The sequence below is a fragment of the Ischnura elegans genome, chromosome 11 (genome assembly GCF_921293095.1).
Source record: "Ischnura elegans chromosome 11, ioIscEleg1.1, whole genome shotgun sequence".
Lineage (NCBI taxonomy): Eukaryota > Metazoa > Arthropoda > Insecta > Odonata > Coenagrionidae > Ischnura > Ischnura elegans.
This window is the reverse complement of record NC_060256.1, coordinates 1,845,563-1,873,547: the sequence shown is the minus strand read 5'-3', so window position 1 is coordinate 1,873,547 and position 27,985 is coordinate 1,845,563. Positions and strand designations below refer to the sequence as shown.

The 27,985-nt window shown below is 40.7% G+C and overlaps 1 protein-coding gene across 1 annotated transcript; it reads left to right on the top strand.

Annotated features, from left to right (window-relative positions):
• Positions 1 to 4,794: 4,794 nt before the first annotated feature.
• LOC124168379 (hemicentin-1-like) lies at positions 4,795 to 20,899 on the top strand. Its single transcript, XM_046546593.1, has 3 exons — positions 4,795 to 5,089; positions 16,280 to 16,425; positions 20,867 to 20,899. The coding sequence occupies exons 1-3, from the start codon at positions 4,795 to 4,797 to the stop codon at positions 20,897 to 20,899; spliced, it is 474 nt and encodes a 157-aa protein (XP_046402549.1).
• Positions 20,900 to 27,985: the final 7,086 nt, after the last annotated feature.

Below are 27,985 nucleotides of genomic sequence, written 5' to 3'. Positions count from 1 at the left end.
CTCGTTCCAATCTTCTCTCTTCCGCTTCCCGTTCTAATCTTCTCTCTTCTGCCTCTCGTTCCAGTTCCAATCTTTTATCTTCTGCCTCCCGTTCCAATCTTTTCTCTTCAGTCAAAAACTTCAGCATCTCTTTAACAAATTCCTCATCATAATCTTTACTTTTTAGTATCACTTGTTTGTACTCTACGACTCTAGCTTCCCTCCCCACGTCAGCTCCTACTTCATATGCGATTTTGCACAAAACATCTTTAGGGACTCTAGCCAAATACGACATTGTTTAAGTTTTTCCGCAAATCTATCACCTAAACAACTCACTAAAATGAGGAAGTCAGAAACAGCACCCAGTATGCTCACACCATCCGGCAAAAAGGGTACTCACCTTTCCCGAAGCAAAAACGCCACACCAGCGAATTAAACTTCCACTTCTTCCGAAAAACACCAAGTCGTCTTTGCTTGCAGCTCCAGCTTCTCAATGTGCGTCCTTCCTTGAAGCAAATACCATCTCCAGTCCGCTTCCTCGAACCAGCAACCTTTCCAACGCTCAACCCGGCCGCTGCGTCTTCTCAATTTCACTCAGGCTAATTTTTCCAAACCTGTGTCAAACATCCCATCCTCGTCGCCAGAAAAACGTGAGCTCACACTTACGTCTGTAACGTAAGACCATTAATTTTCATAACCTTTTTTATTTACTTCAATTCTCTCCACAATACTCCACAAAACCCTTTCCTTTTCACATCCCTCTCAACAATCCCCTCTCCCAAACAAACCCTTCACAACCAAAATAACAACTTCAAAAAATCAGACGTTACAGTAGTAATACTTTTTTCATTTTATTTATAGTCATCGGATATTTAAGTGAAACAGTTTAAATGCAAATTTATTTCCACATGTTACTCATAGTTAATTAGAATCAGTATTTTAATAACTTTCGTCATTTAAAAAATCAGTATTGAATTTTTCTTTAGTTACCTGGATAGATTTTGCTGACGCTAGGAATGCGTCTTTTAAAAAATGAAATAAAAGTATGACTTCGTCGGACTAGATCCCTCCCAGCACTATACCACTCTTATCACGCATGATTTGGGGGAAAAACGAATTCCCATATCTATCCGTTCGACAAAATATCTCTCTTAATTTATCGCTTCTGTTGGACCTAGAAATATAATGACATTTTCCTTGTCGCTTCTAAATATATCTGTTTTCAACTGCTCAAGCAATCTAAGCGTAACATGCAGCCTCTCAGTCTCCATCGGCTCCCAGCCTAATTCGCTTAAAAATGGGTAACGCTGTTTGTACGCCTGTAGCAGTTTTTGCGAACCGCGAACTTTGTATCCGAAAACCTTCCCGTAATACGCTTGAAGAATTCTAATTTCTTCAGGGCTATGGCGCAAATATGTATGGCGCTATATATGTGCTCCAATTATGGCTACGACGTATAGTGTCATCATTAGATGCCACAAATTTCATTTAACCATTTCTTTATGCGTCATTATCATGATCAGCATGAATTTAAAACCGTGGACATACAAAAACATTTTTTCCGACTGTCGCTTTGGAATAGCCTCAAGCTTTAAAATGTAACCCACTTTTATACTATATAATTATTAATTATTCATCATCATCACTGGTCAACAATCCTAGGATTGGTTTGACGCAGCTCTCCACTCAGTTCTCCTATCAGCTAATCTTTTCACTCCTACGTATTTCTTCTATTTCACATCTCTCTTTACTTGTTCCATATATTTTGTTCGAGGTCTTCCTTTTCCATTCTTGCCTTTCACCTGTCCTTCGACGATTGTCTTCATCAGGCGTTCATGTCTCAAGATGTGGCCTATAAGGTTGTTCCGTCTTCTTATTAAGGTTTTCATGAGGCTTCTCTTCTCTCCTACCCTTCTTAGGACTTCCTCGTTACTAACTCGGTCGATCCATTTGATTTTCATCATTCTTCTGTAGCACCACATTTCAAAGGCCTCTATCCTTGCTTTCTCCGCTGCGGTCTTTGTCCATGCCTCACTTCCGTATAGGAGCATACTCCAGATGTAGGTTCTTATAAATTGTTTCTTTACATCCATATTTAAGTTTCCCGCTGTAAGCAGGTCTCTCTTTTGGTGGAATGCTCTCTTCGCCTGGGCTATTCTGCTGATAATTTCTTTCTTGCTTCTCCCGTCACTAGTTATCTTGCTTCCCAAATAACAGAATTCATCCACTTCTATCAGTTTTTGCCTCCCTATTTTAATGTTGGTCTTGACTTCTTCTCTTCTGCTGCATACTAAGATCTTGGTTTTCTTCGTGCTTATTTTCAGTTGATATCTACTCATTACCCTAACCATATTAACCAGAATATTTTTCAAATCCTTCTCTGTTTCTGCTTTAACGGCTATGTCATCGGCAAATCTTAGCATGCTTATTTTTTCTCCATGGATATTCACTCCCAATGCCTTTTCTTTGATTTCCTTAATGGCTTTTTCAATGTAAACGTTGAAAATTACGGGTGACAATGTACAGCCTTGTCGTACTCTTTTCTTAATTCTTGCTTCTTCACAGCTGGGCTCTGATTTTATCACGGCTACTTGGTTTTTGTATAAACTGTGGATGATTCTTCTGTCATTATAAAGAACCCCAATTTCCTTTAGGATTCCAAGCATTGTGCTCCAATCCACGTTATCAAATGCTTTCTCTAAGTCCACAAACGCAACGAATGTTGGCTTGTTCTTTTCCATTCTCTTTTCTATGAGCAGTCTTAGGGCCAATATTGCTTCCCTTGTGCCTTTGTTTTTTCTGAATCCAAATTGGACCTCATCCAAGTACTCATCTGCTTTTCGTTCTATTCTTCTATAGATGATCCTTGTCAGTATCTTTGATGCATGTGTAGTAAGGCTTATGGTCCTAAAATCTTCGCACTTCTCCGCTCGTTTCTTCTTAGGAATAGGGACTATAATGTTCCTCTCGAAATCCTTTGGTATCTCACCTGTCGTATACATTTCACTAATGATTTTGTATAGCTGGCTGAACGTCTTCTCTCCTGAATTTTTGATTAGTTCTGCAGGAATGTCATCAATGCCAGACGCTTTATTTATCCTGAGGTCTCTTACAGCCGCATCAAATTCCGATCTTAAAATTGGGGCTCCCATGTCATCGGCATCCACTTCCCTCTCGTTTTCGATAGCATTCGTTCTGAGGCGACTTCCTTTGTACAAATCTTCCAGATATTCCTTCCATCTCTTCCCTTTTTCTTCGTTTTTAATCAATAGTTCTCCGTTTTTGTCCCTAAGGGTATTACATCTTACGACCCTTTCCTTAAAGTGGTTCCTCACTATCCTATAAGCGGCCTCTACTTCTCCATGTTTAAGATTGTTTTGCACGTCTTCGCAAATGCTTTTCATCCACGTTTCTCTAGCCTTCCGCGCTTTACGACATATTTCGTTCCTTATCCTCTTGTAACGATTCTGTCCTTCCTCTGTTTTCGCAGCCTTGTATTTTCTTCTTTCTTCAATGAGTATATAAATGATTTACTCTTTTTTTAACTTCTGCTGGCATGTTACCAAAAAGTAACCTGAATTATAACAGTAAAATAAAATCTCTAGTGTACCCATACGTAAACATCATTTTATATCAAATTCTAACCGTAAGCCTAATCGAATCAATCAACTTTGGAATTATCTGATGTAGCCCAATCCGGTACCTTTAGCTTGAATAACCACTAAATAGAAAGCCCATTTGAATGCTGTCGATACACCATGCCAAAATTGGTATTGTTTTAGCGATAGCATACAGAATTTCAAAGTCTGGCAATTTTGGGATTTTAATTGTTTATTCTCCAAAAACAGGCATTTGTGCATGAAAAAACAGGCTATTGTGCATCAGCAAGTGGTGTACAATGCATCAGTATACGATGTATACATGCTAAGTCCATAAAAAGTACTAGGTAAATTTCTTTAATATAATGTTCAGCGAGGCACAAAGGGGTTTATCTGTAAAATGTGAAATGCATCTAATTATGCAGTGCCTAAAGTGTTATGACTCTCTGGTAATTTTTTTATAGAACATAAAAAAGCAAGGAGATCGAGTTTTACATTGCCATGTCATTTCTATTTGGCAATAAAAAGCGATATTTGGTAAGGGATATTCTCCGTAACAATATATTTTGATTGAAAAGTAAACAAACCTCTTTGCTACCATGTCATTATGCTTCATATCTGGTGCCTTAGAACAGCATGAAACAATCCTCTAAATTATTTCTACTGTATAGATACCTTTTTCTCCACTTATACACAACCAAACTCAACAAATGAGGTACCAAAATGCACAGAATTTATCAGATAACATGCGACGGCATATCTTACTTCCTAAATATTGCTATTGTTTCCTAACATTGGTTTTTAAATAATTTTAAAAAAGACAAAAACAAAAAAACTGTAAATATTCCTGACGTTAACGGTGCACAAACTGATACATTTGTTCATTTGCAACAATATCTCGCATTCTTTAAATAACTTTTATCAAAATGCGGCTGAATCCACATTCAAGTCTCCTGTTGATACGTAAGTATGAGTCATCATGTGCGTTTAACAGAGGACAGTGTAATTACATCCAATGTTGTGTTTAAGGAGGTCCTCTGACCTCAATTTGTACATGAACATTCCAATTAAATTTTTACATAAGACCCTGCCTTTTTTTCTGCATTTTAAAATTAGAAACGCGCCTATCCCTCTGTGGACCTGCATTGAAAAGAGCGGGGGAAGCCCGCTGGGAGCGGGCGCAGCACGCTCGTAAAGCCAACTTTTGTCGAAGAGCATGGATGTTCCATTTGTTGGGAAAATGTGTTGGCTCAGAGTACGCCATACCTTCCCGATAGCCTTTTGTGATGACGACCTTTATTCCGCAGGCAAACCTCCGCCGACGGTGTCTTGGTTCGTGGGCGACAAACTGGTGGACGGCGTATCGGAGGAGCGCCGCTCCGGACTGGCTGTCAACCGACTCGAGGTGCGTGACGTGCGACGAAGACATCTGAACGCCACGCTGCGCTGCCAGGCCTCGAACACCAAGCTCGTCATCCCGGCGGAGAGGTCGTTGAGGCTTGACTTGCTTCGTGAGTTTGTGCTTTTCTCCTTTCACGTGGCATTCATGCAAGAACAGACACGTGATTATCTACACTTTATCATCGAGGTAGTAAATCCCATCACAGACATACACCGAAGTTTATAGAGATTTTACCTGCGGATGAAGAATCTAATTTCATTATTATCATCATGGAATGTAATTTCTCCACCTTTGTCATGGACTAATTTCATTTCTTATGAACACATGCTTTCAAAAGTCAGTCCAGCGCGAGCAACTTAGTTTTCCACTGAGTTCGAACATTGGGTATTTGTTGCCTATGCTCTCTCTGCGCCTAGTTTATCATATAGTTTGATCGCACATTTAATAGTTATATATATTTTTTTATATCACGAGATGTGGGTCAAATGTAAATATTATTTATTTTTTCAAACTTTGCCTACGTTTCGGACATTATATTTGTCCATCCTCAGGGCTATAAAAATGATAATGTATGATACAAAATTAGTTAAATACAGGCAATTTTACAGTTGTTATACATTAAAATACATGGAAATACATATTCAAAATTTACCTTTAAGTCATCACATCTCGTGATATAAAAAAATATATATAATAAGGGGTCGTGAAGTATAAAGTTTGACATTTAATAGTTACATCACATCATGTATCTCTTTTTTTCCTTTCAGCAATGTTTGTTCAATTAAGTAGCAACTCCTATATTGATACCTCGATAGGTAATTATAAAATTTCATTTTAAATCAAGTACGATGGTAAATATCAGTTTTATAAACACTTAAGACAGAGATTACCATATTTTTATAAGAACTGGTGCATATTCGTTCCATTAAAGTCCTGCACGCAGTCAATCTTCTTCTGCCGGAAATCCTAACATGAATCAATAGAGATTACGAGCCACGGTTATTCTCATAATACCCACCACCTTTTCCCACGGAGGTTTAAATCTCACCAACGAATGTGAGCCAATTAATTCGAGGCTCCTAAAGCACCCGTCTCATGGAAAACTATGCATACTAAGTGAGCAAGGTGGATGCGGAATATAAGGGCTGGGATGTGTACCCTATCACACCCTTCTTCGTTAAGGGAGGCATTCGTTAAATTCTCCATCCCCCCCCCATTTCTTGGGGGGGCCCGTCGCCATGGTAGCCGTCTCATATCTTCCATCTTGCTTCATCTGCCCCCCTCTTATGGATTCGCAGCGGGGGTCGGAAAGGCTGACATTCAGATCGTCTGCCCGCCAGATGAGAGCCTTGGTGTCTGTTTTTGATACTTTTGTCCGCCAAAATTGTCAACTGGTATCTTAACACAGCGTATGGCTGTCGTCTACCGAAAAAATGAGACTGATCGTAGTCTAACAAATACACTATAATTTCTCTAAGTCACTTGATACCTTTCAGTTTCGATAGTTGATGTTAGGGTTCACCCCTACTTAAACTGAAGGTATGTATGTTTGTTGATGGATGTTCGAAAGATTTTTTCCGTAACCATGAAATATTTTACACAAAGAAGAGTATTGACGACTGGCATTCACACCTCAATACGTTAAGTGTATTACTGTAAAACCGTCCACCCAAATAAATGCTTTTTCAAAATCCACGAAGCAGGCATACACGTCTTGGTAATATTCTGGGTTCCTCTGCACTAGTGATTTCATAATCGCTATTGCATCACGAGTTGACTTTCCTTTTCTCCAACGAAATTGATCTTCGCCCAAATATTAGTAACAGAAGCAGGCGTTATGTAGTGGAATGACATTCTAAGTTTTTTTTTAAATAACACGAAGATGGCAATAATCCACAGGTTTATTTTCCGTGCAACGCGTTTCGACCGTTAGGTCATTATCAAGTACAATAATAATAAATTTCCTAGCCTTCATATCACGAGGGGTTCTCTAGATTCTTCTAGGATTCCCGGCCCAAGACAATCCTCCAACACTGCACTTTCATCCCCAAGGATCAAGCCGGAGAGATTGACCCTAAATCAATCTCTCCAGCCTGTTCCTTCCGTCGTACAGATCCTCCACGTATTCCTTCCATCTGCATTGTACCTCTCTCACTCACTTAACATCCTTCCATCTGTAGCCTTAATTTTTTAACTTGGCTTGCCCTCGGTTTTTTATTTACCTATTCATCAATTTGCCCTGCTCTGTGCCCACGTTCTTTCACTTCTATCTCTCATCCATTTCTTACATTATTGTCTCCATTTTCCACGGCTTCTCTATCCTTCAACTGTCAACGTAGCCATTTGACTTCTCAGCCGCTTTGACTTTTATATTATGCCATCCTTCCCCTACAGTCTCTGCATTTTCAATTTTCCGGATACTATCTTCCTCAAGCTCTTGCTATTCACCCCTTACACCGCACTTCTACCTTCCATTTCCTCGCCTTTCTAAATTTCATAAGCCTTTTGAATCTTGCGTAATATTCCATAAGCACTTAGTTATAACTCAAATCTGGATCCGCTAGTGGGAATCTGCGCGAGTTTCTCATACAATTCCTAAACCTCTGTCTTGCCATGATGTAGTCTATATGATATTTCCCCATTTTCTATGGACATTTCCAATTGTACCTTCACTCTTTATGATGTTTGAACCACGTTTTTGTGATGAATTATGAATTTTTTCTCCTGCAAAGTTCTGCTGCTTTCTCTCCCCTGTTGTTCCGCCTTCCTAATCCAAACTCTCCTATTTCGTGTCCTTCCCGACTCAAGAGGTTCCCATCCCCCTTCATCACGATATTTTTCTCCCCCGGGGTTTCTCTTATCATTTTTTCAAGCTTTCGGTACTCCTCATCTACCTCTTCCTAATTTTAAGTATACCAGGACTAGCCACGGCGATAACTTTTACGGGAGTCAACCGCAATGCAAAAATTGTGCGAAAAATTGACAGAGGAAAAATCACTCACATTGATCTGGATTCGAACCCGGATTCCCCGATTTCCGGTCGAGTGCTTTGGCCAGTTATCCAGTTAAACCAGTTAAGCTCCCATCACACCAGTGGTCCCTACCATCCTTCCTGTCCTTTATTGCTGTCTTATTCTCCTCCGTTTTCATGGTCTTCTTTTCTCTCTCTTCGATTGCTGCTGCTGATGATGATAAGTATCTGCAAGGATTTCGCAAGTTGGCGAACCCGAGGACCTTGCCGATCGACATATGCCGTGAATGAAGCCCGCCGCCTTTTGTGGACGGGTCGCGTTCGATGAGTTTCCGAGGCTCATTTGATTGTACTCTGTGAATTCAGTGGAGAGATAGTTGGTAGGGTTTCCCATTTCCATTCCAACTTTATTTTTTTACGTGACACCGTCACGTGGACTACCTTTCGCCTGGCTCCCACCCTTTAACCTGTCTGGCATGGGTCCCTATGGGCATTAATCCCGCTAGGGCATTTTTAGGGGTCATAGGAACGCACAAGCCTTTCCACCGCAACAATTTTGTAGCCCATGGGAAAGGAATGGAATTTTTAACCATGGATAAAATATGTGAAGAATTTACCCTTTCAAAATATCATTTATTTGTTATATTTTACCTTCCATACGATTCAATGTGAGAACGCGTTCTTCAAGCTTTCTTTAAGGTCTTTCCACAGGCATATTTGTTCCCCACGTGTTATTGGTTCACATTCTTCACTTGAGAGGTAACAAAATGTAAACAATACTGGCGGCATCAAATTTTGAGCCATTTATCCAAGATATTTTGTATTTAAATAGATGGCGTTGTTTTAATATTCTCTTAATGAAGGTGCTCTGGCGTGTTCGCCATTATTGGAGTCTATTTCTATTTTATGATGAACCCAAAATTTCTGGAAAACTTGCAATAACCTGCGAATCGAAAGTCATCGCCACCGTAGTTTTGATCCTGGGGCGCCACCTACACTACTTTGCTCTCCCCTGCACTTTTCAGAGGCAAATATGATGTGAAACACCCTGGAAATGTGTTGCCTTCATCTTTTACTCTCTGAGAACATTCTACCCCCATCCTTGGTATAGCTATTACCTTGGACTGCACCATACTTCGGCAGCCATTATTTCTCCATCTTTTTCGATACTGCACGTGCTAATTACTCTGCCCTCGCTAATTACACTGTAATCACACTTCTGTTAACCCCCTGCAATAGTTGTCTTTTGCTCACCACTCGCAGGGCTAGCTGAGAACAAAACATCTCCCTAGGTATCGGGTTTTGGCCTCCCACCCACATGGTTCGGGCTCAAATCCCAGACGCAGCAGAGATTTTTCAGAGGCTTCACGATTCCAGCTCGAGTGGTTATTGGGTGGAACTTTAAGCAGAATTCTCTGTTGAAGGCCGTGGTTCCCTTGATGCCTTTCGTTAAGAGCAGGCTATCCTAAACGACGGATTCCTCTCCACTCTTCCCTCACTACCCTTTCTTCGAGGCTCCAATGAACTCAGCTGTCGGTCACCTCCTCAAAATATCACATCAAGCACCATCAAGTCCCTCTATCATACATGTGCCGAGGAAGCTGGCCCTGAATAGAAACAATGCTATGCTCCATATGGTTTATGGAATACGCTAATAACGTTGGCGCGGTCGTTCTCTAACTTTTCTTACTACGGTTTATTGACATTCGTTTCCTATGTTTGCCGATAGTTTCTCCTTTATTCTTCGACTGACACTGACAAGACCATGTAATGAATGTAAAATATTTTCCACGGGTGAATTAACTTTAAAAGGCATGGAACAACTTCTCTAAACATGAATTCTTCAGTTATAAAACTATGAGCCTAAATCATCGATTACATTTGAAAAATTTCGTTGCCAGAACATGTGCACTAAAGAGATCACCGTCACAATGAAGACTGCTGAATAAAGTGGTGGATTCGAGGCAGAAAATCCTCTCAACTCGGCAGCGCGAATATTGACGCTCTCTAGTGGACTGAAGCACAAGTGTGTCTTTGCCTTTGCGCACTCTCCTCACAGCACGCCTTGGGGTGGCATTCCTTGAGGCTCCCTCGCTCCGCCGCTTCGCCAGGGGGCGCCGCGGGTGCATTTGGCGCGGAGTCTTCGTGGGGCGGAGCACGTGGAGGGAGGCAAGGAGGAGCAATTTCCCTTTTGGCGTCCACAACAATTCGAGCATGATAGCATCTCAAATAAAACTTGAATCATTTAAAACATTGCATTTAGAGAAAATACACATTTTTCGGGAAATGAAAAGGATTTATTTTTCCCAGAAAATTATTTTCAACCGATTATTATGAATTGACTTGATCAAATTTCAAAAATTGTAAATGCCACCTGACACAACTGGAAACTATGAGTGTACGCAACACTAATAGTTTATCAGTTTAGGGTGTGGCCTAAACGTTAGGATATATATCCTGCCTGGCACATATGCCTGGCACAATGAGTGCCTTAACATGACACGGACTTAGCATTTTGACGCTTAAATAAGACGGATGGCTATATTTTAAGATGGTCATTTAATTGGTATTCTTAGCATTGATAAATACTTCGAAACACGTGGCTTGCAAATTCTATATCGTAGTGCTCATCAATTCAGATTGTCCCACCAGTCGTGTGTCATTCTTGACCTCTAATTTTAGAAACTTCCCCGTAAGCAATATTCATGAAAATTGGCATACATAGAAAGAAAAATTCTGTTTTTTTGAGTGCAAGCAAAACTATCAAATTTTGACCTTTTGAGAACACAATGTGGGTCCAAACCAAAATTTTTAATTTGCCTTATGGGGTTTCAATGTTGCAAAATTCTAGATAGAAAAATGTCTCAATTTCATTGACCAAGATGTCATACCATTCGTAGGTTTTCGGACGCATGAAAACCGAAAATAATACTTTTACTCTCGAAAATTCAACTGTTAACTGTTAAAAGGTCACAGTATAGGCTTTAGGGGTGGCAAAAAGAATAGCATACGAACAAAGGTATCGATCCGTAGGTTTTAAAGGGTGCCCAAATCATTCATGCCAGAGGTCACAGAGGTAAAGTTTGGCCATTATGACAACCAACGTGTCGAACCATAGGTTTTAGATCTACATCTACATAATACCCCGCGAGCCGCCTAAAAGGCGTGTGGCAGGGGGTGTTAGATCACCAGCCGCTTACAACAAAAAAAATGAAGTGTTCTAACGAGGTTGGGACTAGCGTTTATTAAATTCCTTTATGGTTCGGGGGAAAAACGAATTCCTATATCTATCCGTTCGGGAAAACATCTCTCTTAATTTATCGCTTCTATCGGACCTGGAAATATAGTGTGGCTCTAATATTATGTTCTCTGTGTCGCTCTTGAAGATATCCATTCTCAATTGTTAAAGCAATCTAAGCGTAATGCGCCGCCTCCGAGTCTCCAATGGCTCCCAGCATAATTCACTTAACATCTGGGAAACACTGTCTGCGCGCCCGTAGCAGTTTTTGACGAAACGCGCAGCCTTCCTTTGAATTTTATTCAGTTCGCGGATTAAGTTTTTCTGCACCGGATCCCATACGCTCGCTGCATATTCAAGGTGCGGTCGGACGAGAGCAAAATAGCACCTTTCTTTTACTTTCTCATCCGAAAATCTTCCCACAATACGCTTGACGAATCCTAATTTCTTCAGGGCCATGCCGCAAATATTCTTTATATGTGTTCCCCACGTGAGATTTTAAAGGATGCTCAAGTCAGTTTTGTAATTCGAGGATCCGTATTGTTGATTTTTTTACTTCCGATGACCTTTGACCCCCTTTATGACCTTCGGAGGTCAAAAAATCAACAATATGGATCTATGAACTACAAAACTGGCTTGGGCACCCCTAAAAAGCTATGGTTCGGCACCTTGTTGGTTGACTCTATGACCTTTAACCCCCATATTGACCTTTGAAGGTTAATAAATAAACAATGTTTTAATTATATTTAACAGGATGGTATAGGATCATTTAATATAGTTCCCTTAAATTTCGGTGAAAATCGACAGTTAATACTCTAAGCCTCTCCTCCTCCAGCAGGTGATAGAGGGTGCTTAGTATTTCGTAATCAAGATTCCACCATCCACAAGTATATTTATGTATAAAGCGGCAGCGACTCACGGAATTCCTTCGCCAGAAATCTCAGCGTATAGCTTCTCCCTTGCTCCAGCTAAAATGCTTCATTTCACCATGGGAAGCTGCTGATGTCCATCTTAGAAACTTGCTAAAGAGATTCTCCTCTTGCGAGGTGTAATTTCTGCATCACATATAAGAAGGTAATAAATAGTTATAGACCGTATTTCCCTTAAATGGTTATGAGCACTGAGAATGAAGCCAGAACTAGTTTTCAACGAGGGTATATTTGAAGGCTTATCATTCTTACACTTTTTTTACATCGGGTACCTATTTAATAAATTCAAAACATTTTTTATTATTTAACATTATTTTCTCTTTGGATTTTAGATCGAATGAAAATCCTTTCACTCATTTTTCGTTTTCATAGCACCAACAACTGACGAAAAAAGGTAGAACGCTGATATTTAATAATTTGTATGAAATTCTGCCATATTTCGATAGGGTCATGTATTACATCCTTTTGCCCATTTTTTTATTCTGCTACAACAATGAATCATTAAACCGTGTTTAAACCGTGTTTGCAAGGCCGAAAGAGTGGAGAAGAACACATTGCGAAAAACTTTGAGAACGGCGAAACGGTCGTCTTCCTCATCTCGTCACGGGAAAATTATTTGATTGCTGTTCTTAATTGTGTTAAATTTTAAAGTTAAAAATTAAATTTTACCCATTCTTTGATTTTTTTTAATGGCTGAAAGGTATATTTCCATTTCCGAGGTGAAGAAAAGTATGTGAATATCGAAGTTAACGTATGATTTATGAAATAGATATTTCAAAACTGTTCATGTAAGGAAACTTTGGTATTTTCTTCTTACTTACACTACATAGTGTCATCTTCATCCATCGCAGAAGGACGTGGTCCTATCCTCATTAATTCACTGGGCCAAAAAGGCCTCCGACAAGGACATTTACAATGAGAATTTATTTATTTATTTCATACACCACCGAAAACAGCACTGTTCGGCCTTTACATCGGGGTTGATAATATTTAACAATCACAAACATCCATGCCCTGGATAAGGGTAACTTACCCAGGCGGGACTCGAACCCGCGACCTTTGGTTTGGCAGGCGAGGACTTTACCCCGCCGCCACCGAGGCCGGCATTAAAACATCTGAAGAAGACCTTCAAAGACAATGGAATCAGCTACTTCCAAGTACATAAGGCCCTTAAAAAGGTCTTAAGGAAAGACAAGAAGACGGGCCAGATAAAGAACGGCCAACAACATCAAAAGCCATCCTGCCACACGTTTCACGGTCTCGGGAAGGACAGCAGCGATTCTTGCTAAACACCACATTCGTACCTACCACCTTACTCCTAGTAAACTCCGCGACCCGCGACTCCGCGTTGGTACGAGCCAAGGACCCTACTGGCCTCAAAACAGCCGGTATTTACCACATTCCATACGAATGTGGTAAATTGGAGAGACGGAGAGGAGCATTGGGACGAGGGCGAAGGAGCACCGACTCGGTCAATTTGAAGAATCGGTCATTGCAGAACAATGTGTCCGGGAAAATATTGATATCCAGTGGGAAGAAACTACCCAACTCGGTAGGAGTATAGGTTATTGGGACCGCATTACAAAAGATGCCGTAGAGACCTGTATTCACCCAAACAACATGAACAGAGGTCGAGGACTGAAACCAATTGGCGCTCGGAACCATGGAACAATGAATAGTGGAACCCCGAGAAGATTTCATCCGTGCTATTCATCGGGAAAAGCTCAGACTTCTCATCATTCGCATTGTAGTTATTTGCTTAAGCTCTTCCTTAAGCATATTTATGATAAATGATGAAAATATGTTTTATTTATAATATTTCTTTTATTTCTATGGGATTAGTTTACTGTTGCACACAAGCAATCTTCTCAGCAACGTTTGGCACAAAGCCATTTATGCATCTTTACTGCTTGAGAGCTTTTAACAGTGCAACACAAACCATTGGAGCACTTGAGCAAACTTCAAACTCAAGTGAGGTAAAGTGTTCGGATGTTTTAAATTTTAATTTGATAGTTAATATTCTTTCGCCCTCTATGTGTTTAAATTAATGTGCCTCTCTTTGGAAAAGAATGGATAATGCTATTACTGACGTAATTCAAACGTAAAAGCATCCCTCAATATGTAGAATCTGAGTTTTTCCCGGCGTATGCTCTGCAGGAATATTTCTCGGGTTTCCCACCGGGTGTCGTATCGGGTTGTAGTTCCCAACGTTTCCATGACTATGTCCGTCATCGTCATCAGGGGTTAATGTTGAGCCAAGTTTTTTCTCCGACACCCGGTCGGAAAACCGAGAAATATTCCTGCATCCCTCAATATTTTAAAATCTAAACTTTTAAAAACTTACTGCTAAGCATTAATGATACAAAAATTAATAGCCGTAGCATTAATATACCACAATCATTATTATGAAAGTACTCTTTTTCTGCGGAACTTCCTTTGTGTGGTTGGAGGGGGAGGGAGGTTTTTATCCTTTGTGGCCCCTTCTCCCGGCTGGGCCCCTGAGAAGCACAATTGCATGTAACGGAAGGAAAGCGGCCGAATTAAAGCGAAAGCAAAGGAGTGAAAATACCCGCACTCAGCCTCCACCGCGAATTATGAAGCGCGCGCTTCCTTCGCCCGCAATTCATTCGCCATCCATTTGAGGTTAACGGGGCGAAGAAACGCCGATTGGCCCACCACGTGATCCTGGCGACACCCGGCGGAGGTCGTGGGTACCACACGCGCGCAGCCACCACACCCCTTTCGCGTTATAATCACCCCGATTACGACCACCTACCACTCTCATCTGCTTCTCTTCTTTACCACCGTCTCCGTAAAAAAGCAGCAGTAGAGGTGGTGGCGAAGCTATGAGGTGTGATAATATATTCATAGTAGCTCACAGCCAAACACTGCTGAACAGCACTTTCGTGGCGCCCTCAGCAGTGGCGTCGTAGCTTCCCATGCTGGTGAATGTCATGGCGCATAAATTTGCGCATCATTTTGCACCTCATTGACTTCAAGAAAATGCTATTTCTGTTCTTCCTCAATTGCGTGGTAGTGTACCTGAAGGCACTTCCATTGCGTGGGTTTAGTGGAAGGGTTTTTTAGGGATTAGCGTCAGATAGCGTTCCTAAGGCGGGAGCTCTTAAAAGACGCATGTGATTATATCTCCGTCTTTCTTTGCGTCATAGAAAATACTTGACTACGAGTCCATGGAAACCGTTTTGTTATGGAATCGATGACTTAATTATTACCAAATGGAGGGAAAGTGTTTTGAATGAGTACGAATCATACTGGGGTGTATAGGCCTTATTTCAAGATATGCCCGTGATATTTAGCCAATGATGATGTCATAGACATACGAAATGCCTTTAGTTTTGCAGATATTGAGCCACTTTAAAGTGCTGAGATAGCACCAAATCAACTGAAGTGATTTGGCTTCTACCACAATGCGATGCCATTCGCGTTCATTCTAAATGGCACTCATTTCCCTCACCTCATTCCATCTACACGAAACTGGGACAGCCACCTAACGAATATTTAGACGGGAACATATTCCACGGGTATTCTACACTGTAGGTTTTTCAAGTATTTTACAAAACTCCATGTCTTACACGTTGCTTTGCCAATTCAATTGTATGTAAAGAAAACATATTTGAGTACGATGTGGTTTGAAGTACTAAAAAACTACATAAAATTAGTATTAGCTGTGAAGTATTAGAGAAAGTCAACCCAAGGATATGCTAGGCGACGGTAAAAATTGAAACGACGCCTGATTGTGTTACTGAAATCAATTTACGGTGATATTTCAATCCTGTTAAGTACCCACTCCCTTCCTAAAATTGGCAGATGCCGAATGATGCACTTGGCGGTTTGCCCTAACGTTTCTTGATCCATCGACGCTCCCTAATTATTAGAGAATGGCGAAACCTTCGATCGAGAAATACTTTCCATTCTCCTGTAAGACTCTCTTTTCACCTCTTTCTAAGTAATCACGCATTATTACACCTCTTGAGATAAGTCAAATGTTTTCATTGTTCATACAGCTCATTGCTCTGAATACTGTGCCAGTGTGCCACGCACAATCATAGTAAATGCATTTCTAAATCAGATTATTGCATTTAAACTCAAAGGAAAAATTTGAATCAATGCTAATATTTCCGCTCTTTCTCGTTCGCCCAGTAAAGCCTCTTTCGGTTCGTCTGGTGAGCAAGCCCAGGGTGCTGCAAGCTGATCAAGATTACGAGGTCATCTGTGAAGCGCTGGGTTCGAGGCCAAAGCCCGTGTTCTCCTGGTCTAAGGACGGAAGGAAGCTGAAAAGATCGAAGGTAAGATGTCAACAGTGGCTACGTTTGGATAGTGAGGAGGTAAAATGTGGTAATAGGTATCTAATTGCGAAATTTATTATGTAAGATTTCAAGTAGTAAATTTACTTGCTTCATTTCTTCAAATTTGTTTTTAAACTTTGCTCAAAGGGCTTCAGTGGAACACAAATATAGATTAGCAGCATTTTATCTTTAGACACTCTCTCCTTTGGTAAATGCCAGCCAGCCCCAGTGGCAGTAGGATTGAGTCTTGGCCAGGTCGGGGGTTTGAGGACCTCTCGAGTATTTTCACACCTATCCAGGAAAAGAGTATTTTTCGCTGCATTTGGATGTACAAAATAACTAACTACACAATTGCATGGTGCTCTATGTTGTAACTGCGGTTAAATTTAGGTTTCCCGTGAATATATCTTTTGGACGCTGACAGAGCCTTCAATCCTCTCCAAAAGAAACCCTTCGCGAGTCCCTTGGATCGCATCCCTTGGGTCATCGGAGAGGAGTTGGCTTCTGGAATTAAAAACTGGCCCTCATTCCCAGAAGACTCTCTGCATTCCATTTGCACGGGAACTACCGAGGACCATCTTGGACTCATTATTCCATTTCTCTCTACTCATTAAAGAGGCCATTGCCTTCCATTTTAGGCTAAAATTACCCTTTAAAAATGGCGAATGGGTGCTTCAAGATATATAATGTCAACCAAAAACTGTCCCAACGTTTTCCTTCAATTAATACTATTTTTCATTAAATACGGCAAATGTGACTTTGAGCACTCTGATGTGGAGGCTCTTCTTCTGAGCAGGACATGTTTAAACAGAGGACTTGTCTTTTATGCCTATGACAGTGGCGGTCAATAAAATAAAGCCACCTAGGTATTCCTCAGATGGATGAAACTTTTATGCACTATGAAGTGTTTAATTCTATCTGATGAGTTCATTATAAATAGCACTGCATATCTTTTAATAAGTACAGAGGGTTGCACTGAAAATAAAAGTCATCCTTTGAAAAGGAAATCAATAAAGAGAAAACTGAGCACTTATTACAAGGCCAAAAAATTAGAGCCACTCAAAATTAGGTGCAGAAAACTGCTTTCAGAAAATCCCCTGCAGATTAACAGCAAGTCGTTGCTCGAAACGTCGGGAGAAGTGGAGAACATCAACCGGTGGGAAACCCGTGAAACTTTTCTAAACCTGATACACCGGGAAACCCTAAGATCATACATCCCTCAAAATAATGGTTGAAAAACTCAAAGAATTAACAACAAATGTTCTTCAAATTGAATTGATGATTGCACCCCATCCTCCAGCCAGCTTTCCGCATCACTTTGAGGGAAAACGCTTATTTTTAAAAACAGTCTTAATCATTCTACTGAGAGACTCAACTAAATGTCTACACTCTACTTACATGATGGAGTACCACGCCTTTTTAATTTTCTCCCATATTTAGTAAGAATAAGTATATTTAGAGCGGTCACTTTTCTTACTAACGCTATTCCATAAGTTTTCAACAGGATTAAGATCAGGTGACTACAATGGCCAAGATAGGAGCATCATTTTATTATTGTCAAGAAACTGTTTCATCACTTTGGCGGTATGCTTTGGAACTTTGTCCTGCATGAAGTTCCATCTGAGTGGCATCTCTCACACTGTAATTGGTACCAGTCTCTTTGATGCAGAAAAGTTTCTCGGGTTTTCCACCGGTTAATGTTTGACATGGAAAACGTAAACCGGTGGAAAACCCGAAAAACCTAAGATCATACAGTCTCTTAGATATGTTCACTTTTGCGTTCGACGAGATGGGCCGTGGTTTTCAGGTGTTGACTTTTGTTGTTTTAATTTCCGCATTTCCGAGAATTTACTAAATGGATCGCCCCAATTCAACTTTGCCACGGTTCCCATCAGCTGCTTCAGCTACTCAAAATTTATTTCTTTCTGGCTTTGCGTCCTTCGGTTTCTTGGCGGTCTCTCTGCAGCACCCCATCACCTCATCGCCAAGGACCCGGTGAGCTGGTGGTCTCTCCGCCGCGGACTCGAAACCAAGCCCTGGAAATGGACTGCATGCATACTGGTGATCCTCACTGGTGATATGAGAGTAATCCCCAGCCCTTCCTGCTCCTCCCTGAGCATCTACAACCAATGTGTGCGAAGCATTCAACACGAATTTTCCGAGTGCAACTCTCATTATATCATGATCTCTCCCCCTTGACGTAATTGCTCTCTCTGAGATATAGCTGACTTCATCTGTCTATGGCAGTGAGCTTTTCTTTTCATTCCATCTATTGACGAGATCTTCATTCTGGGGGAGGCGGAGTGCTACTCAAACCTATCCTTCCATCCAATCGAAGAAGAGACTTAAAAACTGATAGAAAAAGTAAAAAAGGAGAAATAATCACATATATTAAGAGCTGCCACCTTAGGAACTGCCATTTGACGCTTATCCCTAAAAAACCTATCCACTTAACTCAAACAACGGAAGTGCCTTCAGGTACATTACCGGGCGCGGTTGAGGAAGAAAAGAAATTGTATTTTCTTGATGTCAATGAAGTGCAAAATGATGCACAGCTTAATGCACCAAGACATTCACCAGCATGGGAAGCTACGACGCCAATGCTGAGTACGCCACAAAATTGCTGCTAAAATTGTGTGCAGTGAAATATCAATACATAACTCGATTGATGAGCATCTGTATCCAGGATGAACATTCCTTCTGCCCTTGGGTAACCAAGGATTGGGGGCATTGATCACGCATTGGGGCCTGCCTTAGCTCATCAAAAGATTGCTGACAGTTCTCATCCCAAACGAAGCTGCTCTTTTCTTCCGCCAACGTAGTTAGAGTTTTTGCTACATTGGATAATCCCTTTAAAAACCGCCAGTAATATGTGCACAGACTAAGAAAACGTATAATCTCATGCTTATCACGTTGGACTGGCCACTTAGCTTCAATTTCTATTTCCTCAGAATCTGAGGCAACCCCAGAGTCGGACATCACATGTACAAGGTGGTTGACTTGCCTTCTGAAGAGGATGCGCTTTGGATTCAGCTTGAGATTTGCCTGCCTCAACCACTGGAATACCTGCTCCAAGTTGGATAGGTGGTGATTGAAGTCCTATCCCAGAACAATTACGTTATCTAAGTGGACAAAACAGGTTTACCAAGATAATCCTCTCAACACATTTTCCATAAAAGCCTTTCAAATGTAGTTGGAGATTACACAGACCAAATGGCATGACATTGAAATGCCATAATCCTTCTCCAATTGAGCATACAGTCTTTCAACACAGTCTCTCAACACATTTTCCATAAAAGCCTTTCAAATGTAGTTGGAGATTACACAGACCAAATGGCATGACATAATCCTTCTCCAATTGAGCATGCAGTCTTTTCTTTGTCCTCAGGCTTTGCTTTCAACCCCACTCGCCAGTATCCACTCTTCAGGTCCAAAGCCGAAAATAATCTGCGTCCCTCAAGGCTGTCCAATGTGTTATCTGTTCTAGGCAAAGGATAACTATCCTTCTTAGTGATATTGTTCAAAAGCGTCGTCTCGGTAGTCAGTAGTAAGCAGGTAGAATCTCTTTTTTTCTTCTTGACTAACATAACTGGAGATACTCATTGACTGCTTGAAGGCTCTATGATCCCATCGGCTTTCATTTCCTTGATAACATTCCTTGCATCTTTCTTTTTTGCCAATGGTAGTATCCGTGGATTCTGTCTTATGGGCCTTGCATCACCAGCATCTATTGGATACTGGACAATATTCGTTCTGCCTTTCTGCCCTACTCCATTTCCAAATATGTCCTGTTATCTGGTGACAAGGTTCTCAACATTCTCAGCTTCCTCATCACTGAGTTCTTGACAGTTTGACCTCACAAAATTCTGAAGATCCTTACGGACTGGTTCAGACCTCTCAACCAGTGTCGCCACCGATGAAGCAGCTGAAAAGTATCATATTGTGCTCCTTTTTTCATAGTAATTTTGTTGTCATTCACATTCATGATACGAACTGGGAACTTGCTGCCTGTCAGGAATAAGAATGTGCCTCTCCTTGATGAAGGCTGTCTTCCTTTACTGTTGGCTCCAGTAGTCCTCTTCGACCTTCCTCTACATTTTCCCTCATGTTCCCCATGTCACAAGCTGATTCCTTGCTGGTAGAGTAATATCAGAAAGCAGGAATACTCTAGTGTGGCTACGCTCTCTGAGTGTAGGATGAACTCCTCATCACCATTAACCGCAGTCTTTCTCATCAAATCCAACTTGAGTCCAAATTTTGTGAGGAAGTCCATTCCAGGGATGACATTTTCATGTATATCTGCCTCCAAAACCTGATATTTGAAAGTACTGCCTCCAATAAGGAAGGTAGCAGCTACCTCCCCATAGACTTTAACTAGATTACCTGTAGCGGTACGTAGTATCCATTTTATTGCCTTTCTCTTCATTATTGTCTGCTTCAGGATGGTCATGATAGCTCCAGTGTTGAGAAGTAGCAGCCTTGATTGACTATGCACAAAGCCATCTACACACGCATCTATATACACGCTACCTTAACCGCCAGCGAAGGATGCTACTTTTTTTTGTTTTGGGGTCTTTTGGTCGCGGGCTGACAGCTGCCCCTCCATATCAACCCTCTTTAGTTTACCTACACCTTCACATCTGGTTTCACTGTGCACTTGTTTCTTATGTTTCCAACCTTCCCACAAGCCCAGCATCTAATTTCTCTCTTCTTATATTTTAATTTTTCCTACACCATTTCCACTATCTGCTGAATACTACGAGCTCCAAGGATGTCCGTTTCCATGGCTCGTACTTTCGAATGTCCTTTCACTGATTGCCAAACTGCTTCAAACTCCAAGGCTTGGGCTAAAGCATCATTAAGTTTCCTTGGTCTTGCAAGTTTGATGACCTTCTGAGTTTCAGGTATTCTCAGTCCATTGAGGAACTTTTCTCAGGCTAGGCTTTCATATGAGCTGTCATCTACAGCTGGATAAGCACTCCTCACAAGGCGAGCGATGTCAGCTTCAAACTTCTGTTGGGTCTCATTTGGTCTCTGTGATCTATTATTGAGCTGGGATCGGTGTAGCTACTCCATGTGTTTGCTGCCATATCTCATTTCCAGATGTCTCTACATCTCGTTGAAGTTTTGCCTATCTGAAGATGGTATAGTCTTGAGAATAGACAGTGCTTCCCCTCGGAGTGATAGACTCAAAAAAAACGCCTTTGCTGCTTTTGATCAACCATACAGTTCAGTTGCGGTCTCCAGCAATGTTCGGTAGTCCTCCAATGGTGTCTTTCCATCATAAGTTGGCAAACCAGAGTGCTGCGGAACGCTGAACGGCCTATTTAGAGTATCTTTCTTAACTGGAGTAACTGTCTCTTGATGCCCAGTTGATTGTGAAACTCCAATAGATTCCGTCACCTTTCCTTGGTTGGTCGAATTTCCAGCCCCACACTCCAGTCGCCTTAGTCGATCTTCCGTGGTTTTTCATTCATCTTTGACCTTACTCATTTCCTCATTCATCACATCTGCAAGTCCATTGATTTTATTGTCCTAAGTGCCTTGCAATAAATTTATATCCCCTTGGAGTGCTGAAATATTTTCGGAAACTATCTCCTGCAGATTTTTCATGGGAGTGACCTGTTGACTGATATCTGATGTCTCGAATAGGTAACATGCAGGATCCTTCCCTTCCTCCAATATCGCTTCACGAAGTAGGCCTTGTAAAGCTGACTTCTTGCCATAAGTATTCAAATCGCGCTCCTCCAACTCTCGTTTAAGGTCGGCCACTTTTAATTCACTTAGTGTAAATTTTCCAGCCATTTCAAATTAAACTAATTAAACTATAAAATATCCCCGCTTCTGACACCAATTGCTACGGGTTCCAACTGAAATAAGCTGTCGATACTTGAGAATATAGTAGCAATCTATTCTAAATCACTTAAACGAACGATATATTATCAGAACCGATAAACTTCAATACCTACAGGGCTATTCTGTATCTTGGGGGCGCTTTATTGCGCCGCCGCTATTTCCCTCTTTCAAATGGCATCGATTTTGATTCAGCAAATAGCATCGCGTTATGTTACACCGATTTTGGGGGGCGTAATATATCGCCCCCGTGAAATCTGTAGTCGGTATGAAAATTAGTGTAGGGCAAATAATACAAGTCGAGTAACTCATTAAGTTATTTATAAATATCTTATTATTAGACATAATAATGATGAAAATCTCTTTTTTTAAATTATTCCATCGTTATCTAGCGGTCAGCGAAAGCCAATTTTAGGTTTTATGATTTTACCTACAAATCCAAGATCTCCGAGAGCAAGATACAAATGACGGTCGAAAACAGTTCCGCGCATTGCAGACGACGAAAATTTCTTACAGTACTTATGATCAAGCTCATCAGCAGAGAATAGGATTTAACATGAAAATATCTCTCCTACCTTCATAAATGCCCTTGCGAGCACTCTATCACACAGCACAGACAGCACCGCTGAAATTGACAATGCATTATACTAATGTATACTAATTAGTAAGTACGTACCGTGATTTCCAACGGAAGAAAGGGGCAAATAAACAGGATGATTGATCGAAACAAGGAAACATTTAATGAATTATTCATCATAAAACTGCATACATTTCATTTCAACATCATTCCTCCGGCGGCATATCACAAATTTACACTGTACCGCAGTATATTTAGTCCGAGTCATATCAACGCTAAGTTGTTTGAAATAACATGGAAATGGTATCAAAATGCAAACATGATAACACTTCCATAATCATTGCTCGAGAAATTGGTATTAGAAACCGTAAAGTATGTCACACGAGTTCACAATCACAACACTCGCGATGATTCCGTCCATGACATCCGCGTAATCTATAAAACAGCTGTTTTCCTCAACGAATGTATTTAAAATTGCCTAAAATGTGATTTCAAGTGACAAAAATGTTTTATAATTAAATAATTACCCTTGTGGACAACTGTGGATTAACTGTGGACATCGTAGAATTACGGCGAGCAATGAGGCAAACGATGTAAACAAGCCGTGGCTGAAGATGAACGTACTAGTAAAAATAATTTCGTCACCACTAATCATAAGAGTATAATCATTATAGGCGTAGGTGAACGAATAGTGCGTAGCGGACGAAGTCCTCTTCAAGACAATTATACTTGTAAATTCCGATATATTAAGCTCGAAAATTAGCGATATTCTTCCGTCGACGACTGTTTAACCCTTGAATGTAGACGCTTATTTACTTAGGCTAGAAAATGTCCGATAGAAAAAGAGCAAAATCTCCAAACACAAGCCACATCGTATTTTTAACTTCTTCCCGGGCTGCCGAGTATCCTGATAAGTTTTCGGAGTGTCTCATTTGTTTATTGCAAAGAATCGAGAAATATGATTGGACGTGTACAAAACTCCGCCCCTGGTAGGGGCCGCTATCGGAATAACGCGAGCCAAATGCTGGCGTTATTGTCGATGCTATAAAGCGACCCCAAATTCGCCTTAGGGGCCGCTATTTTGAGATAGTGAATCGGGGGGGCGTAATATTACGCCAGAAATAGCATCTTCGTCGTGATAGCGGAGCCGCTATCTGTTACAGAATAGCCCTGCTAGAATCGACATAAACAAACAGCCCGTTCCCCAGCGACGCCCACATCACACACAGGCCCGCTACAATGCGATAGATGTAGTCTTTCCGGGGTACACTGTGTTTTACACCGTTGTCATCACTTACTATACACCATCGGTTACATTTTTTATGTTTTAAATGAAATCACATTCGTAATGATTCATCGCATGCATTGCCAATTTATTAGTCTAGTTTGCTAAATAGTACCCCTTCATATTTTTCCTTCACGTTCACTGATATTTTGTCCGATTTTTCGCTGCATAGATATCTTCTGATTTTTTTATTATCATCTTATTTTTCATGTTTTATCTTATTTTCCATCGACTGTTATTGAGTACTCTTTGTACTTATTAAGTTCCTGAACCAAGGAAAGTATAGATATGTTTACTTTGGAAGCTATCTGACATCTAAGCAGTGAACGTGAGTGTCTAGCAGTCCTTCTCGCCGACATTAAATCGAGTATTATTATTATTGTTGTCTTTATTTCTCACATATAATTTCTCGTACAGTATCATCAATATCCCATAATAAGTAATTCCAGCAGTTACTAAATTAAATCAGTGCAAAAGGATTGCGGTAGATTTGGCCCTATCCCGGAATTAATTGTGTCGAAAATATAGTCCCGCTCGTTTATCTTCAAGCGTTCTGATGAAATAACAAAATGGCAAAGGATATTTTGTAACAGGAAGGAAGACTTTGTTCCTTTAACAAATTTACACTATCTGTGCTCTGGAAATATTTTTTGCCGTCGTTTCTATTGCAGCCCAGTGAAGCATCAACAAATGACAGGCGACGTGAGCAAGGAATTTAAAGTGCACCAAACGCTCGTACTGCTGCGCACGATGCTCGCGCTTCATCGTGGTGAACACCTAAACTAGGGCACGCCTCCGCTAATCCTCTAGTTTCCATGGGCTGTGAGGAGAATGAATGACTCTCTATAAGATCCATCCCTCTCTCCAAATCAACGCTTTGCTAAGAAATAGCGATATATTATGTAGACTGAGGCGGTTGCTTTTTTAGCAAATATTTATTTAAACCGTTCCACCATTTAGGAAAGTAATTTTATTGATCATTTACTCCGAAACCATTTTGAGTATTTCTGCTCTTTGTTTAATAATTACCTACCATTTAAAAGTCTGTGTAAATTTTGGTATTTTTCAATTATTATTCTCACGGATTTAGATATAGCTAGTTCCACCCATATTTTAGAACCAAGCTATTTAGCGTCACTCCCTTGGTCGTGTTCCACGAGAGCTTAAATGGGCTTAGGTATATTAACTGATAATTTTATAAATTTATCACGCTATATTCGTGATAATACGGCGTATTCATGCTTCATCTCATGAAGTCGAGCATACAGACTACTGAGAGTGTATGTACCGAAATAGTATCCTGGCTAGAAGCCTGCCTAATTAATTAGCCTGGCTAATAGGCTGAGAAGGTATTTACCAATCAAAAATCACTAAGTGAAGTTGGAGGGGACAAAACTAACGTGAAGATGGAGGGGATGGTTCTCGTGAGAAAGAGTTGCCGTTCGTTTGAGACAGTTTTGAGGGATGGAGGAAGTTGATCGTCCTCAAGTAGGTCAACGAAGTCACTTTTCTAAAGCCCTACAAAAGCGCTCGGAGTCTGAAGGCGTCTCCACTTCGTCCACTTAGTGATGGATGCATTCAGTAGGGTGAAGAGCCACTCACTTCCTGGTATCTCAAGTGGGCACTTTCCTCCCCGCCGAGCCACCAACTGCGCAAAGACGGAAGTCCTATTCAACTGCGCCAGGACGGGTGGGGGCCCGCACCTCTTCAAGTGCGCAGGGCCCTCATGAGACACGTCCCCTTCCGAACCAAACCCTGGCCTTCTAAGGCCCGGAGTTGTTCCTCAACTCTGAAGTACATTGAATTTTCATAAATTAGGCATTGAAATGTTATCGATGCAATATCCCTGGGCTGCTCGGGAGGAGCGCTTGCAATTTTTATTCGAAGGCTCCATTTTGAATGTATAAGCAAGTCAACGACTTCATTTTGCATCTATGTTTTCATTTGTAAAAATTACAATTTTTACTAGTACGATTTCAGGATAGAGCTGGATTAGTTATTAAAAGGCCTAGTTAAGATCCAAAATCTGCAATTTATTCCATTGTTACATTTGAATAAGGACTTTTTCGAACCTGCTAAACAAGCTGTAGTTCCATTTCCTAGGAACTAATCTATGTTGTAAATACCTAATCCCTCATTATTATCGCATTCTTGCTTTAAAAACTCCATTTTAAGTTGAAATACGTAAGAAAAGTACTGGAAAAGTTATAAAGAAGTTTCTTGAGTCATTTGAGTTAGCATTTTGCATTGGTAATTTTTGTGTGAATTGGATATATATTCCAGTTTCACATTGATATCTTTTTTTCAGTAATTATGTTAATACTTACGATGGAATAAATGAGAATATTTCCTTTAAGTTTTTATACGGCTCAATTTCCCAGAGAAACTTAGAAAGATCATTTAATTTGAATATAGGAGACTTCTAGATTGATAAATACACCAAGCTATTACCCTCAACGATCGAATCTCCACTTCTCATAGTTAAGTTTCGATCCCAGAAGTTGAGTGGAGGGGGATAAGAGGGAATAATTTCGACCCATTGCGTGTGAAATACGTGTAGAGAGGTTGAAACATGAGCATAAAAATCGAATGACCGGTTCGCGTTCACCGTTCTCCTTTTTGTGGTCAAAATATGAGTGACCCATGCATCTAATGGCGGTTAGCAGAATCTCCATTTCAAGCGCACAACCGAATGAAAATTAATACCCATTCCATGTATCCCTAAAGAATAACTACTTCCAATATGAAACAATATGAACCCTTCGCAGCAGTTAGATGCCATTGATCGATGTATACGCTTTATTAAACCGGTATTGAATAAATAATTTTGCCGAAGCTCATACAATCTCAAATCACTTCACTTGTCGCTTCACTCTTTACTTCATCGTCTATATGCAATCAATTCACTTAGGGATACACTAAATGCACAAATTGTGTTCACTTACACTAGAGGCACAAGTTCACTGCACGTCGTAGTTTCCTTACAGCTATAAAGAACTCACATTTACTGTCAACAATTGCACTACACCTGAAAACCACGGTCCATCACGCCGAACGCAAAAGTGAACATATCTGAAGGCCTGTTTACACGATACATTACCACGTACGAGTAAATGTCTGTTTGCGTGATTGATTTTGGTGGACCGGAACGGAACATGTACAAATGCATGAACCAAATAAGAACAGGTTATATTTTCTGTGCATGCATTAGCAACAAGTTGGGTGGTTACACGGTGCATTTTGGCGTTTATTCTCGCGTTCATTCATTTAGACATTGACCCGTAGATAAGTGTTAATGTACCGTGTAAACAGGCCTGAAGACAGCTGTACCATATGCATAACACCCCGAACTTTGAATGATTTCAATAAATGGGGCGCAGACACGCAACGTGCATCTCCTTCTCTGTTGCGTTTTAGCTGTTGTCTCTCCTATCACCCCCCTCCACACACCTATTGAGGAGTGTCACGGGGTATTTTGAAAATGAAGAAAGGCGGCGAGGGTAACTTTATCGCGATGGAAGAATGCGTGCGTGTGACGGCCATTGCCTGTTCGTCCGCTCTCTTAAGGGTGTTCTATACCTCCGCGAAAAACGGCTCTGCAGACTTCAATTTGCTCGCCATTTACTCGCTTATACTCCACTCTGGAGAGAACTTCTTTTGGATATGGTTTAAGTTAAGAGTATTGGTGAAGGCTAGTGAAAAAAAATTATCTGAAAAGCATTTCTTAATTAGTTATTGGCGCTGAAAAACACAATAAAACGCCTGTTTTCTCGATGTAATTCTACCACGTAGAAAACGCGATTTGAATTTTTTTTTCGGGAAATGAGAACATTCATCCTTCTTAT

Coding starts and splice junctions, on each gene's coding strand:
- LOC124168379 (XM_046546593.1), top strand. CDS start 4,795: ATGGATGTTCCATTTGTTGGGAAAATGTGTTGGCTCAGAGTACGCCAT. Junction 5,090..16,279: donor GTTGAGGCTTGACTTGCTTC/GTGAGTTTGTGC, acceptor TCGTTCGCCCAG/TAAAGCCTCTTTCGGTTCGT. Junction 16,426..20,866: donor GGAAGCTGAAAAGATCGAAG/GTAAGATGTCAA, acceptor TGTCTGCTTCAG/GATGGTCATGATAGCTCCAG.